This window comes from Electrophorus electricus, chromosome 14 (genome assembly GCF_041902795.1).
Source record: "Electrophorus electricus isolate QZ-2024a chromosome 14, ASM4190279v1, whole genome shotgun sequence".
NCBI classification, from domain to species: domain Eukaryota; kingdom Metazoa; phylum Chordata; class Actinopteri; order Gymnotiformes; family Gymnotidae; genus Electrophorus; species Electrophorus electricus.
In genome coordinates this window covers 14,642,310-14,660,925 of record NC_137510.1, presented here as the reverse complement: position 1 = coordinate 14,660,925, position 18,616 = coordinate 14,642,310, and the positions used below count along the sequence as shown (strand labels likewise).

The 18,616-nt window shown below is 42.9% G+C and overlaps 1 protein-coding gene across 1 annotated transcript in view; it reads left to right on the top strand.

Annotated features, from left to right (window-relative positions):
• rspo2 (R-spondin 2) overlaps nt 1-18,616 on the top strand; it is a 43,192-nt gene that overhangs the window by 1,289 nt on the left and 23,287 nt on the right. The window contains exon 3 of the mRNA XM_027024278.3: nt 16,807-16,992. Within this exon, the coding sequence (XP_026880079.1) occupies nt 16,807-16,992 (186 nt within the window). The remainder of the gene's footprint in view (nt 1-16,806; nt 16,993-18,616) is intronic.

Below are 18,616 nucleotides of genomic sequence, written 5' to 3'. Positions count from 1 at the left end.
GCCTAGTTGACCCTGTGTTCTGTGAAAATATTCACCGTATATGTGGGTTGTTATTTTGTGTGTGTTTTTTAATGACTGAGCGGCAGAAAAAAGCAACTCGGTCTAACATTCCCTCGCGCCTTCGCCACCTCGGTAGAAATGTTCCCACCGATTGATTCGGCTGCGGCTTTTGACTTGCGCGTGAGTAAACTACGCGTGCTATAACCCAAGCTTGTAAGCGCGTAACGATAACAGCAGGCTGTTCGTAACCGTCGGAGTGGCTTGAATAAAAGTCACGCAGCAGTCGTTTTATTGCGGTCAAACGATCTAGCCTAACTTCATTTTAAAATGTCATGAGTCACTCCTGACCTATCTCAGAGTTATCAGTCGGCGAGATGACGCGTATTGTGATGGAGCTCGCATCTAGCCAGTCTGAGAGGAGGCTGTAGCAAACCAACACGCACTGCCAAGTCTGGAACGCTCTCTCATTTTCAGATTTCTTAAGTATTCCTAGCTAACGTCTGGCGGACAGTGAAGCCCCTTTCGCAGTTTATGGCTCTTATCCAAGTGTGACATCATTGTAAATGACTTCGTTTTAAAACAACCGTTTGCCTCACCGGATAGTCTATACGTTTGGTCAATTCAAATTTTGTCAGAATGAAACTGGGAGTCTAATGTTAGCTATGGCAGATAAAATGGCTAACTGGGCTACATCTGTTTTGTACGTTGGTTAAATTTTATAACAATGTAATAATTAACACTTTGTTACGCAGGTCCATCCATTGTATCAGAGGGCTCATAACAGACGAAGCATCTTAGGCTATAGCGTACTCGGTCGTGTCTGTACATCTATGAGGAATGAACTCCGTAGTCATCCTCAGTTGAGAGCTCGGTAATGCGGCGTTGTCCATCACTTAGAGAAGACACTTTAGTTTCGGGACGAGTGGATTTTGATGAATAGGTGAATGAACACCTCCCTACTCTTTTCAAATGCATTAGGACTCCACATAGCATAAGCCAATTTTAATTAATCACATAGGCTACTGTAGCTACTGATTAGTTGCTGCAGTGTACAAGAATTTAATCCTGATGGGAAGAAATTAATGACCAGTGTGACTTTTTCCCTTAGTCACGGCAAAGAACAGGAACTTGTATGTGAGACATTATCACTTCAGTATAGTCTAGAATTCAGTTGATACTGAATTTGAGGCATCCATATGGCTGAAGAAAGAGGACAAGAATTACGACAGATATTCTCTCTTTTTTTTCCTCTGTTCTCAGAGATGTTGAACTGGGAGGCAATCATAGGTTTAATCATATGCATGACATGCCAAGGGCAACCTTAACTCCGGCTGCAATCCTTCTACTGCCCATCTGCAAATAATCAGGCAATCACTGCAGGGTACTGGCACACACACATTTTCTGCTCCCCTATTTTCTACGAAAACTGTGATCTCAGATACTCCGTAATATAATTTTCTTAATTGGATCAAACTTGCTGGCAGAGGGGAACTTTTCCTTTTTTAAAATGGTGGCTAAGGTATCTTGAAAACATGCGTGTGTGTGTGTGTGTGTGTGTGTGTGTATGTGTGTGTGTGAGAGAGAGAGAGGCAGAAATACATTAATCTTATGTAGCAATTCTGCATTTAAATCTGAGGCCCCCTCAGCCTTGAGAGTTTTGACTGCAGGCTGCTGTAGCCACGCATAGGCTCTGATCTGCATGTTTCGAAGGGGTGAAAGGAGGAATGGTTTCTGTTGTTTTGAAGTAACAGAGGCCAGGAGCGACATATGAAATGCTGTGGCAAGCAGCCAAGCTTAGATTTGCTTCCTTCCTTTATTTATCATGCTTTTTGAGAGAACCACCGGATAGAGAATCATGGTTCAATAGAGTCTGAAACAGTCAAATATTTTTCTTGCCTTGAGGATTTCTCTGACAGCTTTATATACAATCTTTGCTGGCACGCTGCCGTACAGAGGTATTTTAATAATTCCGGAAACGCAAGCCACATGTTCTCACTGAATGTCTTTTTGCTCTCTGATGCATCAGACAAACATTAATTAGCACGTGTTGTGACTAAAGTGGAGAAGCATAGTGTCTGAAGTGCTGTGTAGGCTTCTCAACATTGTAATGCTGACATTAGTGACCCCAGCCTGAACAAAGTTGATGGATGAATTATGAAAAATATGATGAAGCTGATGATGACTATAATCAGAAGTCCTTATTACAGATGGTGTTGGTACACCTACCATCCCCCACCAGCATCAGACTTGGCTCAACTTTGTGTTTGAATAAAACAAAACCAATGGTAAGGGCACTTCTTTACACCTACTTTGCACTCTACAGAGAGCAGAAAAGCTCCCGGTGTGCTCAGCTTGATATCATTGCTAGACTCTGGGGTGTTGGTTTTTATTTTTATTTCCTGGTTAATGATGCCACCTGCTGACTACATAAAAACCAAAAGCTCAAGTACCAATGTAGCCCAGAGGAGGAGAGATGCAGGAATCTGCTTTTCACATCTGGGGTGGAGTGGGGGGTGTTAACCTTTTGTTAAGGAATTTATTCAGAATGTTTTTGACTATGTTGGCAGTAGGGAAGCCACATTTAATTTTTTTTTAGTTTTTGGATTTTAAATAAATAAGAAACGTATACATTAATATTTGAAAATGTTGTATCTTAGGTTCCAGTGAGTAAAAAAAAAGACTTGCTCTAAAAGATGTAGGTGATCAAAATTGCAGTAAAGTTTCCAGAGAAACAGGACATTTCGGACAGAGGTATTTTATCTGCTGTGAAAGGTTAGTGCTTCTGGAGGTGAATCCAGTTTATGTAAGAAACAGTAGATGTTTAAATCATAACATTCATTCCATGGGCTTCTGAAGTTGTGAGAGTGTAGGTCAGTTCTTTTTCTTTGAGTTTTCTAACTTATAAAAACTGATCTAAATTCTGAACTTTATTATTCCTAATAATGCTGTCGGATTTGTCTTTACAAACACTTGGTTGTGAAAAGTTATGATCAGAGGGTTTTTTTGTTTCTGAATTAATAATCTGTTGTCAAGTAGAGTATTCTGCAGAGGGGCTGAAGAGTAGAATGGAAGGACAGAGGACACAAAAACCTATAAACCCCTGAAACATAAAGCGATTTGAACCAGTAACCTTTAGGTTGTGGATTTGAGGTTGTAAACCACTGCTATTTTTTTCTACTTAAATCTTTAAATATTTACATGTAATTTTGTTGTTGTTATTATTATATTTCAGTGTAGTTATGGCTTGATCTAGGGTTATACTGGGAGATATTTAGGAAGCCATTTTATTTTATAGAATATAAATTGCTCTTACCACTAATGCAAACATGATACTGAGGCATTGTGATTCTTCTTGATTGAGTCATTCTTAATTTGACTATGAAAGGCATTTGAAACAGGTTCACTGTTTTGGCACTTAATTGAATGTACTCTCAGAGAGCAAGAGAGGTGTGAGTGTGGGGGGTGTAAGGGGGTGTAAAGTCATGAAGTTTAGATTCACTTTCCAGACCTCATTAGCACATATACATGCTGTATCACTGCTTCCTTTTTTCATGAATGGCATCTGTTTCCATTGGTTGTGTGCCACTCCAGTCCACAGTGAAACTCCATTAGACCCAGGCACCATCGAAAGAGTCAAAGGTGGCAGAAGAAGTGGACCAGGAGTGCCTGGCATTTAAAGGGTGATTAAATTACTTAGTGAAGTGTAAGAATTGGTGAATGAATGGTTTGAATAAGATGATGGTACTTGGAACAAAAGAGATAAATCATTAACCAGATTAGAAATGAAAGATGGTGGAAGTTTATTTTGAGAGAGAAGGTAACAGTTTTTAAAATAGACTTTTGTGTTTTAGTTTGATTAGTTCAGTGAATCCAAATGGGTATAAAACCTCATGGCAGAGAGAGAAGAGCACATTTGAATATAGAGTGGTGTTTGCCGAAAGCTTACACAAGGTCCCAGGTTAATGGGCATAAGTGTTAATGTTGGCCTCTGCTATGTTCATGTAATATAATACACTGATTAAGTGCCTGACAGGAGGAAGAACACTCCTAACAGCTTTTTTGAAAGCAGAATTTGCCACTCCGCATTTAGAAAAAGTGAAAAGGACTCCAGAAGACATGTCTTTTAATGAGGGATTTTACATGGTGCTGATCCATTGGAAAGAGCATTGTGTGCATGCGCGTGTGTGTGTGTGTGTGTGTGTGTGTGTGTGTGTGTGTGTGTGTGTGTGTGTGTGTGTGTGTGTAAAACAGTGCCCAGTGTCCTTCACTCATTGCTGCTTGGGCCATTGCCTAGGGTGATCCTCCTATGCCACCAGCCTCAAGGCACTGGACAGCCATTTCCCTCTAACTCCTGAAGTAGTGCATGCAAGCTGTCCCTCACTTGGCAGCACAGTGCTTGTTTTATTGAACTCCTGAAACATAAGCAGAGGTTCATGATTGTAAATAGTGTGCATGCAACACTCAGGAAGAAGAGTTCTTAACCTAGGCTGAAACAGGTATAGGGAGAGGGGCCATATTTGAGGAGATCAGTTGATGAGGGTTTAGTCTGAGCTCCATCACCTGTGAAGGATTAGAGCTTTTACAGTCATGAAGTAGCACAGTATGGAAGGGAACATTTTCTGTCCCTGCCTTTTTTTCCATACCTTTCTCACCTGTGTGTCTATAGATAAATAAGTTAAATGTAACTCTCCAAAAGATATCTCTCAGCAAACTGGGGCACTCTCGGCAAGCTTCAAGTCTTTGTTTGAGCTGAGTTTACTGGTTCATCCCCAGTCTTTCAAAGAGGCAGTGTCTTCTGTCTTTATTCCCCCTGTCACCAGTAGATTTGTCCACACATTTGTCTTAGCTCAAATCACATGCCTGTACTTTACTGTGTTCTAGCACTGCTCAGATCCAGAACAGCTGGGGCAAATGTGTTCTGCTGAAGCACCGTCAATCTTCATTTAGCTGTTGTATTAATCCAGTGACAATTTAATGACCATAATTGACTGGCTGGTGATAGTGTCAGATCTGAGGGTGTACATGGGGTTGGGACTGCTGGCCTGGTGATAGTGTCAGAGCTGAGGGTGTGTATGGGGTTGGGACTGCTGGTTGGGGTGATCGTGTCACAGCTGAGAATGTGTATAGGGTTGGGACTACTGGCCTGGTGATGGTGTCAGAGCTGAGGGTGTATATGGGGTTGGGACTGCTGGCCTGTTGAGAGTGTCAGAACTGAGAGTGTGTAAGGGGTTGGGACCACTGGCCTGGGAGAGTGAGGCGCCACCGAAATGACTCTGGCTGCAGCAATTGGCACTCTGCTGGCTTGCTCTCAGCGGGAAACCCAGTGGCATGAACTCACGATCAGACGGATTCCTCGAGCCCCATATGACCCTCTGTGGCTTATCTGGTTTTGGTTTTCTTTGTTTTCATTTACCACAATGACACCCCTTCCCCCAACAAATTAGGTTAGCTTTAGCACATTTAGAGAGACCCACAGTCTCCAGATTCAAATTTGGAGTGCCGTGTTTCCCCGCCAATGGGAATATCTCTTTGTTTGTGAGCTGTTTACTAGGGAGAAGAGAGAAGTGGTCAGTTCATGCAGATAAGCAGTGCATTTCTCCAACGTGTCTCCATTTGTCATGTCAAAGCACTTTGTGGGTGAAACATACATTTTATGTTAAAATTTCACTCCCCCCCCAATGGACTCATACATAAGGGGATATTCCACCCTCCCTCTCACCTCCCCCTTTCAGTCATTGTCATCAGAGCATCCCATATGCTGACAATTTTAAATGCCAAACAGATGGTTTTCTTTCAGCCCACATTTTACCGCACTGTAAAAAACGAACTTATTACATACAATCCACATTTCCCAATGGTGATAGGAAACTGGATCTGAAAACAAGTCTGACGTCCCACCTGAGTGAGTGGGAGATTTTTTCAACCTTCACCTTTGTTTTTCCCTCAATAGCAAGCCCCATACATCATTGAAGCCTGAGCCAAAATAGCAACATCTGCCTTTCAATTCAGTACTCTTCCCCTTAAGTAAAATCTCAAACATTTCTTTTTCTTTCCTTTAAGATCACTTAATGCTTACAGTGCCTATTGTGATAGAACAAGAAGATGATTAATCAAAGCTGAAAATTTGTAGACTTTTGTCACAGTCTGCAATTTTGGGCCAGCCCACAAATGCATAGGAATATCACCTGCTTCGTTTTTCAGTCATTACACGGATCGAACAAAATCTGATATAAAAAAAAAAGCAGTTAAAGATCCAAATTCCTTTTGGAATGCAGTTTGTACCAACATCTGATGAGTCACTGCCACACTACTTCTAGAAGTTACAGCAGTGTGAGAGACCACTGTGCTTTTTTATATAGACTAGCGACACAGCTACAAAGTAGTCACTTGCACAAGGCTCAGATTTCGTATGCAGATACATGCATATGCGTATATACATGGCAGCGTCTTAGTTTCAATTTGAAACCATAGATGTGTTCATTGAATGGACTGAGGTCACCGGCTGGTCTGCCACATGAGGCTAATGAACAGGCTAATATTTCTAATAAAGCTACTAAATATGGTAAACCAGTGAGTCACTTAAAGGCAGGACATGAAATGAACACATCAGAAACATAAGAGCTTCAGCAGTTCTGTGTCAAATGCTCACTGCTTTTACTTTATATTTCAAGTAATGAATTCCAGTCATGGTAGTTGCAGTATATCATGGATTTGCAGATTAGACAAATGGTTAGATATTTCCACCTGTGCTGAGTGTCTTTATTATTTGTTTATTACCCTGGGTTTCAACTAAATGTTAAAGTAAAGATTAAAGATGATATTAACATGAACGTTTCAAAAGTCAAAAAGTGAGTGAGGTTAACCACTGATACTTGACTTTATGTACATGTCCTGAGTGCATATCAATAAGGCCTCTCACCCTGCAACCTGACCTGTACTTGACCCATTATAATTATTTAGGGCACCACAAGCCAGAGCTCACATCCTCAACACCCTGTGTAATGTCAGCTCAGGAGAGCCAGGAGCCATGACTGGTTAATGGGCTGTCGACGGACTGTTTGGGACAGCTTATAGAGTTAATCAGCATCTCTAAGTACAGCTGCCGAGATTGAGAACTCGAACTGGTTCTACTTCCAGAATACGCATGTGCCTGTTCCTCCGGGAGTTAGTGCTGTTCGGTTTTACATTTGGGTGTGCTGTTGCTAACATGTCTCCCTGTGTGTGCTGCCTCCTGCCTAACTCTGATCAATCTCTAAAGCCTTGCTGTAACCGGAGCTCTGGAGGCCTCCACAGATGCGTACACACACACACACACACACACACACACACACACACACACACACACACACACACACACACACAGCAGGCGCTAGGCACAGGGGCCTGTCTGATAGATATTTATAACCACACCTACATGGTTGGCCATGATGATGACAGGGCAGTGCATGGCTGCTGGCACCCCTCCCCCAAACCTCTAGCGTTGGACAGATAGACAGGCCCTCCCTGTTCCCCTGCGTGCTATAGGGCATCTAATTATGCTGCCACTCCACGTCGAAGCCCATGTCAGCACGCCTGCTCTTTACTCCGGGATGGACGGAAACTGGTAAGATGGAACAGAGGCGCTCAGGGCTCTGCAGGGCTGTAATTAGGCCGGCCGGAGGACGTGGACAGAGTCAGGGTCAGGCCTCCTCTTGCTGCCCTCTCATAATCTTTGTCCACCCTTAGTGCTGCTTGGCTAACTTACTGTGGAGCTTAACCTGCCCCTGCTGGCCTGTTGGGTCACCCTGCTGCCTGTGCAGAAGCCCTGGTGTTGTGTCAGTCAGGGCCATGCATGAAAGTCAGTAGAGACTCCTGGTGCTGTCTCTCCTTTCTCTCCATTCTCTCCCTTCTCATTCATTCTTTACCTTTCTGTCTCACTCTCCTTCCTCCCTCTCCCTCTCTCTCTCTCTCTCTCGCTCTCTCTCTCTCTCTCTCTCTCTCTGTCTTTAAAGATAGGCTCTGTTGGAGGAGAGGTCCTTGAGGGTCACTAACAGTAGATACACACTCTCACTGGCAACAGGCTGTTTTTTGAATACTATTGCCGGTCCATTCACCAGTCACATATGCCAGGCAAACGCGTTTTGATTGACAGGCTCTGATACATGCTCCTATACTGTAAAAGTAGTGATAGGGTTATAACATTGTTATGGCTTTGCATAAAAAAACCTTCAATTAGTTCTATCACTGTCACTAAGATGTTTCGCGAGCCTTTTGTGTTAGAAAGGCAGGCAGCCGCAGAAGCCCAGGAGGCAGGCCTGGGCTGTGTGGCACAGGTGTAGCTGTCTTCTTTGTTGAGTCCATTGCCCAGAGAAGAGCAGAAAATTGCCATTTCAAACAGCTGTGCATTATTTGGGCAAATTCATATGATTTTAATACACAAATACCTGCCAAAACAATATTCCGCCTTCTTGGCTTCAGATTGTATTTTCTCGCAAAGAACCTCTGTTGTGGTGGGATTATGCATTTTGCAGCACGAATCTTTGTATTTCTTCTCCCCCACCCCAAAAACCTGGGCTGTGCAGCAGGAGCCAGCCTGTGGTAGAGAAAAGGCATGGGGCAGGGAAAACTAGCCATCAGCATTTTTCAGATTCCTGCTTTTTTCCCCCTCTTGGTTATCCACTTGTATTACATCTTGGCTGACTTTTCTTCAACTCTGTGCTGTTTTATTTGGACCAGAGCCAGGCCTCAGGAGTAGCCTGTCTTCTCTTGCGTAAACAGCTGTCACAGACAGGGGGTCGGGGTGGGGGGTGGGGGTGGGGGGGGGGTAGATAGGTGCACACAGGCAGAGGTCATGTGTAGTTTACATGTGTACTCGCTAATGGTTTCAGTGATGCCACTGCCTGACCCCACATTCTACATGTGTAAGGCCTGGAAAATGTGTCACTTCAGTTAAAACATAGGTAGATGCTGATAACACCGCTGCTGAAATAGTTTTATCAGTGGGATAGATGACTCTCAGGGCAGTGGGGAGCTGTGTGTGTGTGTGAGAGAGAGAGGGAGTGTGTGGCAGGGCTCTTTGTGTAAGAGGAAACAGCTCTTGGCTGCAGCAGGTCTGAGAAGAGTGTGAATGGAACGCATCTGTATGGGTTTCATTTATATCTACAAGGTGTGTTGCGTGTCTTCACCTGCAAGGTAGGAGTTTAGGTCAGGATCTGGAAAACTCATAATGACACTCAGAGTGCATGTGTCATCTCAACCATGTGTGCAGGAAATAGCGAAAGGTGTCATTTTACCTTCATACTATCTTAACCTCCTGGTGTGAGTACTGTTTTCACAAATCATTTGCCTTTTTCTTAAAAATGCTAGTTTTTATATAACCTCTTTGACAAATATCTTAGAACTATATTGAAGTTTATTTTAGTGTTATAACTGCTTTCTTTATATAAAGGCAGATTGGTGTCTTCAGTTTGATTTTAAAAAAAATATTTTATGTCTTGAGACATTATGTCCTATCTGAAGCCTTATTTCCGTGTCATGATAGTGAGGTCTGTGGAGAATAAAGAAGGTGCTAGGAGTCATGTAACTGCTGGTGATGTTTGACAAACCAGAATGCCAGTATTGGGCATCTGCCTTTTGAAGTTCTGTCTGAGTGGCCAGGGCCATATGTGTGAGTCGGTGCTTGACTGTCTGTGGGCACCCTGTGGTGCTCCACCCTTTTGACCCTGCGGAGCATTTCTTAGCTGGCCTCTCGGAGCAGGTTGGAGCTAGCCTACGATAGGAGCTGGTGAGGGAATCTTATTAAAGGGTAATGATGTACAACTGTGCAGCAGGATTTGGTTTCTCAAGGATTGCAATGGATGGATGAAAAGTTTAAGGCTTGGGAAAGAGAGAAGTCTTGGAGTTGGTGTGTATGTGTGTGCGTGTGTGTGTGTGCGTGTGTGTGTGTGTGTCTGTGTGTGTGTGTGTGTGTGTGTGTGTCTGTGTCTGTGTGTGTGTGTGTGTGTGTCTGTGTGTGCATGTGTGTGTGTGTGTGTGTGTGTCTGTGTGTGTGTCTGTGTCTGTGTCTGTGTGTGTGTGTGTGTGTGTGTGTGTGTGTGTGTGTGTGTGTGTGTGTGTGTGTGTGTGTGTGAGTAGGGGTGTCTGTATAATGTACAAAAACCTCAAAAGGGTCAGGGTTCCCTGCTGGTAAGACATGTTGGGTGTGGTGTGGGGATGTGCTCTGGGATCCAGTGGCCCAGAGGCGGTGATGTGGAGAGGGAAGACTCAGTGTATGATGATAACAGTCCCAGACTGCTTCACTCATCAGTGGCTAAGGTGCCGGTGCTTCTTCCTGCACTCAGCACACAGCCGGCTCCTGAAGAACACCATGTGGGAGTGAGTTATAGCATGCCGAGCACATCCAGTTACAGGTGTGAAAATTAGGTGTGAGTTTTATGTGTGATAAATCACCAACAGGTGTGCTAATTTGAGCCATTCCATTTCCCACCCTTTCTAACTTTCTCTCACTTCTCTCTCTCTGTCTCTGACATTCTTGTTCCTGTGCCTCTCTTTACACTTTCTGTCTTTTCTCTTTCCTCTGTCTTTCTCTCCTTCTCTCACCTTTTCCCCTCTGCTTCCTCTGTCTCTGGTTCTCACTAGCTCTTTTCAATAGTGAGATTAACACTATTTTACTGCCCTGGGAGTTACTTGAGAAGTGGTAAAGGTCCAAATCATGCCCCCCCAAAAAAAGGAAAACACAAAACACATGCTTGTGTCACCTCACACAGCCTTTGATGGATTACTGTGTATATTACCTACAGTTCCAAGAGGCTCCTGACCTCCCAGCACCAGTACAAGTCATTCTGGCCTCCCAGCGACTTTCACATGAATTGGTACTCTGGTGTGTCTGCGGAGAGCTTGGTGTGTCTGCGGAGAGCTTGGTGTGTCTGCGGAGAGCTGCGCCTGAAGACGTTCCGTTGTTTTGGTACTTAAGCAGACTCTGTTGCACCCTCAGTGGGAATCAGGCTGGTAGGTAGCCCTGGAGCAGACAGGTGTGGTGCAGTCCTCCCGGCCCTGTTTGGATGGTTCACGATACTCTTCCCACTTTAGTATCAAGCAGTTCACAGTATGATCACTGCAGCTGGAAGACTGGGTATAGATAACTGATTAATGCAGATTTTAATAGCTATTAATTCATCAAGCCCAAATACAAGAGACTTTGCATTTCAGTAACAGCAGTGTTCTGAGACACAGCTTTAGTCACTTTCGCTCAGACTGCAGGCTACCTGTTGTTTTTGGACACGTTTTATATCAGATAAACCAATTTAAGCGCTGAGATCCAATCTGAGATCCAATCTGCAAACCTCAGTGTCTGCCATGCCCCCAGGCCTGCAACCCAGGAATGTAGCTAAGCTATTAAGTCCATAAAACCAATGTGTTTACTCAGACACGTGCTGCAAAATCATTATAAGTGGTGGGTTTGCCCTAAATTGTAAACATATGCATACAGTACGAGCTGTTAAAGAAAACTGGAAAAATAAAGGCTTGAATCCCAAAATCCCGACTACTTCCAGCTGTAAAGTAGTTAGAGGCAATGGCCATATTTTCTGCTAAACTAGGATTGCAGAGTGCTTTCTGGGCATAATGTGCCCTGCCTGCTCAACCACCAGCACCAGTCCTCATTTTTTATAACTATAGTGTAAAGTGATTTGTACCAAATGTAGGTGGTTTAACATCATTTTTCATATACTGCCCCAAATAGCGCAGAACCGTACAGAGCTGCCAGGGACACAGCCATGCTTCAGGTAGACCATCTGAAAGTTCTGCTGAATGGACATGAGTCCCAGGCACAGGCAGCAGAAGCATTTTGTCATGCATTCAGTTCATTTTTCAAACTTTAGCAAAGATCTTGATGACATAACATCTGAAGTCAGAGAAACCAACTGCACATTTCTTCTGTGGTGGACTGTAGCCTTTATAATGATGCCTTTTAGAAGTGCACTACCCAAACACTTTCAGGAAAGTTACACATACATGGTTCTGTTGGCAAACTTAATTTTCACCGCAGAGCAGAGACCGCATAAGAAGCCTGTGGGTTTAGCTGTTGAGGGCTGAGGTTTACCCAGTCCTTTGGCTGTTTACATAGAAAATTTTCTTGACATGATTGTGAAGCTATTTAATCTTTTTTTGTGAACAGGTGCATATTTCTAGTTTTCTTTCTTCATGTGCACTATATTCTCACTTGAGTTTCAAGAAATCTTGTCTTACATTTTTTTGTGAGGGAACTCTTGCTGAAGGCTGCTCTGCTCTGATGTTGAATATTCTCTCTTTTGAAGATGGTGCACTTTGCATGACTCTCGTGCAGTACAAGTTTGAAAAGCAAATGTGCTGTGCTGTGTGAGGCTCTCATTGGAACATTCATAACTGAATAGGAGAGTATGGGGGGGGGGGGGGTTCCTCTGGGCCATGTTCTTGAGTTGCTTACTAATGACACCACATCTGTCTTTTACACAACTCTCACTAATTGGATGAGCACAAAATGACCCTCAGTGATGTGGGTAACTTGCTTTGTGTATGTGATCTCCATAGGGAGTAGTTAGAGCTCGCAATCACAGAGTTGAAATCGCAGCATTTTATGGTTCTGAATTTGCAGAAACTTTAAATGAGTCATACTACACTATGTGGTTATAGAGACCAGCGAGGGCGTGAGAGCAGTGTGTGTAGGGGGGTGTTGCTGTTATATGTGCATGTGTCTAGGAGAGAAAGGGAGGTAGGAATGAAGGTATGGAGCCTGCCAAACCTTCCCCCTCCCCCCATCCCAGGCAGGGCCCTGGCAAATGCAGTCGATGCCCATCACAGTTGTTTAGAAGTCATTAAATGTACCTGAGGCCGAGCTCTCTGCAGCTGGGTCTTGCTATGGCACTAATTGCCCTTTATCACCATTCAAAACAGACTTTATGCACTAAACCTCTTTGGGCTGAATGAAAGCAGCCCAGTCCAAACAAGCCGTTATGCCTCACATCTTGCACCCGTGATGTACACAAATGAGGGGGCGAAATGTGGAGCTCATCTGAAGTCATCTCCCAACTTCCCCATTACAGCCAAGACAGAGGAACAGTACCACAGAATTATGTTGGAAGGATATTTTACCCTTAACAAATTGGATTTTAGTTCTCATTGCCTTGAGGCTTGCGAACTGAAATTATTGCGCCGTTTGTCTGCACTGATGTTTGAGGTCTCTCTGTAAAGTACATTTGGAGCTGCTGCATGCTGATTACTCCAAGGTCAAGTCACATCATTATTAGTTCCGAAAGAAAAAAAGTGTTGTCCCCGTGACGAGTTATACATTCTCAAACCGGAGAGAAAGCCTGAGGAATAAGTACAAACACAACTAAGAACAAAATAACAAGGATAGCAATCCAGTCTTACTAAGTAAATCAAGACCTGTAGTCTGTACCTGTAATCAATTAGTCCAGATGCATGTCTCCCACAGGCACCATTCTAGCTGACAGACATGCATCAGATTTATTCTGATGATCAATTGTGTCGCTTTCTCTAACATCACTTTCACACTGAAAATTTTTAACAGTATTTTCCTTGACTCTTGGTCATTGTAAAGCTCTTCTGTGTCTTTTTATTTATTTGTAATCTTTAATGGTGATTTTGACTCTAGAGCATTTGGCACGTGTCGATTCTTTAGATGACTGTGCTTAAATTCTAGTCATTGATGTTTTGTTTGAGTGGCATTTTTAAACTAGGTTATGTTGGAACTATGTGATGGGGAATACCTCACTGAGAGGTAGGTGTCACTTTTTTACACTATGGCGGTATGGGGAAAATATGCCTTAACTTGTGTCATGTTTTTTTAAATAGCGCAAACATCTAAGCTCTTTATTTCCATTAGCTCTTGGAATACAATGTCAGGGTGTAAAAAATAGGGGAGTTCCTTGATTTGATTTAGAGCAATAATTTCTTCTGTAGAATTCCACAATACACACATTGTCAGCATAAAGCACTCTCTAGATATCGGTGCAGGTGTAGAATATAAAAGCACACACTCCCACAACTCTTGGTACAAAAAAAAAAAACACTTTACAGCAAAATTATGGTTATCTACTATAATTCACTGTAAGCCAGGACTTCCCAGGCACCAGTGCACTTCGACTGTAAGAATTCTACTATGCCTTAAAAACATGGTCCATGACACGGTTTATATATGAAGGAAGGCTGGCTTGCACAGTTTCTCTTAGAAGCAGTGTAGCATTATAATGGCAGACTGTTTATGAGTGAGACACAGACTTTATCCACTAATAGCCTCCAGTTGACATTGATTCATGTGCAACCATAGTTCGCTATTTATCTCAGGTTGAACATGAAAATGAGTTGACTGTTGAGTATGAAATAAGTGCTACTGATGCATGTGCCTTTGGTTGTGTCCTTTCCTAGATAACTGTCTACTGAATGTGAAAGGTTGTCTTCAACAGTGATCTTGGCATAAGGCCATACTTTCTGGTTTAGAATTCAATCCTCTAGAGCAATTGATGAAATCTGTGGGGGGGAGGGGGAGGGTAAGAGACTCCAGTCATAGCTGTCATAGCCTCAGGTATGAGTCAGTTGGCAGTGGAAAGATTTCCATAAAATGTGGAAGCCCTGTGTCCTCTAAGGCAGCAGTTGGACACCCCTGCCCGAGACTGGTTGAGTCTGATCCTTCCTCCAAAAGCTCACTGCAGCTAAAACTAAGGCCCCTTCAGCCATTGGCTGGGCCTTCCCCTTGCAGTTTTCCGTCACTCTTGGCTGCGGTGGTTAGAGCGAGCTCACACCTGCACGTGCGGCCGACACAAGGCCAGGCTGCATGTTGCACAATGAACAGCAAGCTGAACGATTCCTCACAGTGCACATGCCCAGCAGGAGCAGGTCGTGCTAGCCACAATCAATTACGTGAAGCAATTAGACTTGATATCTGTGTTGCTCAAACTCACAATGATTATTTATTAAAATATTATTAAATATTTTGTTGAAATGGATGACTGGGCTGGTGGCTGGATGAATTTAAAATAATTACACATTAGTAGGAAAGAAGAACAGTACCACCCACCAGCTAGTTAGTCGAACAAGTGGCCCAAAATTAGCCTGCATTTCCCACCTCTAGCCCCATGCTGGACCTGGTTTCCTCAGTTCTCCATGCTATGATAGCAATCAGGTCTAAAGAGTTTAGGTTGGGGAAAGGAGAGCTTGCCAATTTGCTGTGAACGTCAGGTTACTATAAACACATCCAAAGTGTACACCATATGTCTGCATTTATGCATGATGCGGTTGGGTAGCGATGTGTCCAGTTTTGTTTCCTCATCACATGTTGAGAGTCCAGAACATGAAACAGATAAACAGAAATTTTATATATCCTTCTTTGTTATCACTGCCATACCAATTACCTAGTGTAAAAGCAGCAGTTTTAATCTCCTTTGGTGTCAGTATCAGCTCTGTTTGAGAAGCTGAGCTGCCTTTGATATTTGCTTAGGGTTCAATTTCCTGGAGGCAGCCACTCAAACACTGTTTTTGTTCTAATAAAATATGTAATGACTGAATGAGATGCACTATTTACCTTGGACAACAATATATCCAGTGTGGTATATACATGTGTATACATTGCATGTCTGGAAAGACTCACAGGGCATGTTGATAGCTTGATAGCATTGGGTACTGTTAGATTACCTCCTGCTGTATTGTTGTTTCCAGAATGTATGTTATTTCAGTTTGGTTTTGTTCAGTTTAGTTTAGGTTAGTTTACTTTCTAGATGATGGAAGAGGTATGGTGGGGTGCGGAGCAGAAGATGAAGGTTATAAGAGGTGGAGAGTTGTGTTCACACTGAGCGGTGGCTTACCCAGAAAGATCACTGAGGGATTGGTACAACACTCACACTGAAACAAACATAGATTCTGCAAAGGCTCAGTATAATCTCTCTAGAAAGATTCATATGTAGAATACTTATCTGTGAGCAGGCTTTAACATTCCCATTTCTCCAGTCTAAGATAATAAATTTACATTTATCGAGGTTGATTAACAACTAGATTCTCTCTATAGCAATTGTCCCTTGATGACCGTAATCTTAGTTCTTAATGAAAAATATTCTGTTTTTTAAGACTGTCCTTAAAAAGAGGTTAGAGATATACTGGTCACCATAGTACCTTTTTCTGTTCTTTCACCCACAGTTCCTAGCATGATATTTTATAAAGTATTGTGGTAGGTCATCCAGTTAGGCATGTTACCCTGTCTTGGCATGTAATATTTAAAACTTGGCTCCAATCAATAGCAGTGTCTCTCGTTTGCAGCGATTGTGTGCGCCCAAGGACATTTTCCTGTAAACTGGACACTAAGGAGTTTACATTAGGAGACGTTGACTGTGGAACAGTCTGGTTGTTACTGGCTCCTTTGTCTCCCACCAGCAACACGATCCTTCTCGTAGTCACTGTGGTTTTGGGCTTTCAGGGGTTGTCTCAACGCTATGCTCAGGAGTTAAGCCCTGAATCAAATCAGTGCTCTGTTCACATGCAAAATAGACTTTTTTTTCTAGAAATGTAGAAGAGGTTCACATAAATGACTATTTCTTGATTCATTGTATTTCTTTTACTAGGAATAGGTGAAAATTTTCTTCCACAGATGTACTGCTGGACAATTATAGCTATTGAATATAGTATCATGCCTTTTAAATGTGCCTTGTAATTCTACAACCTACAGCACCAGACTAACAGGCCTAACTGATACCCCTGCTTCTTGTATCATTTGGGCGAGTGAGCCCGCAGTGTGCCTTCATTACCCCGTATAACCAGGATCTGTTTTCTCTTGTGTTTCAGCTAGCTATGTTTACCCAATCTGCAAAGGCTGCTCAGTGTGTTCGAAGGACAACGGGTGTATGACATGCCAACCTAAGCTCTTCCTCTTCCTGCGGCGTGAGAGGATGAGGCAGTATGGAGAGTGCCTCCACGTCTGTCCCTCAGGCTACTACGGCACCCGGGGCCCCGAGATCAACATGTGCTCAAGTATGATCCGCTCCCCTCACTACACTGCATATGTATGGTTCGAGGACACTTGAAAACACACACACACACACACATACATGGATTTTTTATTTTTAGCGCAGCTGCATGAATGATCTCTAAAGTCCTGCCAGTTCAGCTGGGCGTGAGATGGATGGTTTTTGGAGTCGTCAGGCTAAGTGAGCAATATTGCCACTTGGCTGACATGTTGCGAATTCTGGAAAGTGTGACTTAGAAATGAAATCAAAAGCCTCTCACACTTCTGAGCAGATGGATAAAACCTTACATTTAGGCGAGCTGACTGTCTGTTTGTGCAATGAACAAAAACAAACAAGAAGCCTAGTTTGAATTTAGTTTCATGTCCAGCCATCATGAGATCTGTATGGACATCTGGATCCAATGCAGTTCAATATGGAATCAAGTGGAGTGGAATCTGATTGGTTCCACATTCCACTGGAAGCAACTGAGTGACAGCGCTGTGCTCCAGTATCCAATAATATTTAGTCATGCCTGGATGGTTATATGATTCATTAAAACTAAATAACTACCATTTGAAGCTTCCTGTCTCCTCCCAACTGTGAATTTTGTTGTGGAGTCCAGCTGATGCAATCACTATAAAATCTCTTAGCTCACGCTTACTATTTGTCAAACTAGGCTCACTTTTTTTGCATTTTACATTCTGTGGTTATATCAGATGTAATTGCAGTATTTTTAGACAAGCTTCAGGTGTTGGCAAAGATCTTCTTGTGAAAACAGAGAAGAACTTGAACCCAATGGGTTTTGTGAGGTAAGGCCATTACAGATGTGACTGAAACAGGCACCCAGAGGAGTGTGTCAGGACCTGCAGGCCCAAGCACCCAGACATCCTGGGCTTGCTACATCTAAAAAAGTCACTTCCCTGCCTTAGTGCAGTGGGGCTTCCAGTTTTAATCACCTAAGATAACCTTCTGCTTATAAGCTTGTGGTATAAACTGAAGCTGCTATCCTTGTGGAATAACCTCTAACCTTGCCCCACTTCTCCTCGTCTCCACAATAAAAGAGCATGCTGAGGAAGGCAAGAAACCCTTTGTTTTCTGACAGTTTACAATTCTGTTTTGCCTGGATCCTCACCCCTTCCACGTCCTCTGTGAATTTTGATTTTAAGCAAAAGTGATGTGTGGCAAATTAATCTGGGTTCCTTTTGAGGGGAGCTTCTCCCAGAACAAAACCTCACATTGTCACGTGGTATCAGATCCCAGCACAAAGCCCACTTTGATGTGATCACAATTTCAGTCATGACTTCATAATCCAGCTTCGCAGTTGACCCTCCCAAAGTTACATTCTTCCTGTCATCTTAGCTAAGATGTTCATGTCTGTCAGCCATAACGGGATGTTTTTTCAGGGCTAACATTAAAGCTAATTGCTGACTTACTGGAAGTGATTTTAGGAATGACACACATAAACTGTTACAAAGTACTGTCCTAATTTGTCCACTCCTCTGCTTATTCAACACCTTACAGTGCTGCATTATGTTGACTTAGACATGTTTTTAAGAAAAAAACAACAACACTGAATTCACTTAAGAAGCAGCTGTTTATTATTACATTTAAGTGTGTCTGTGTGATCTTATCTCACTGAAAAATACTTT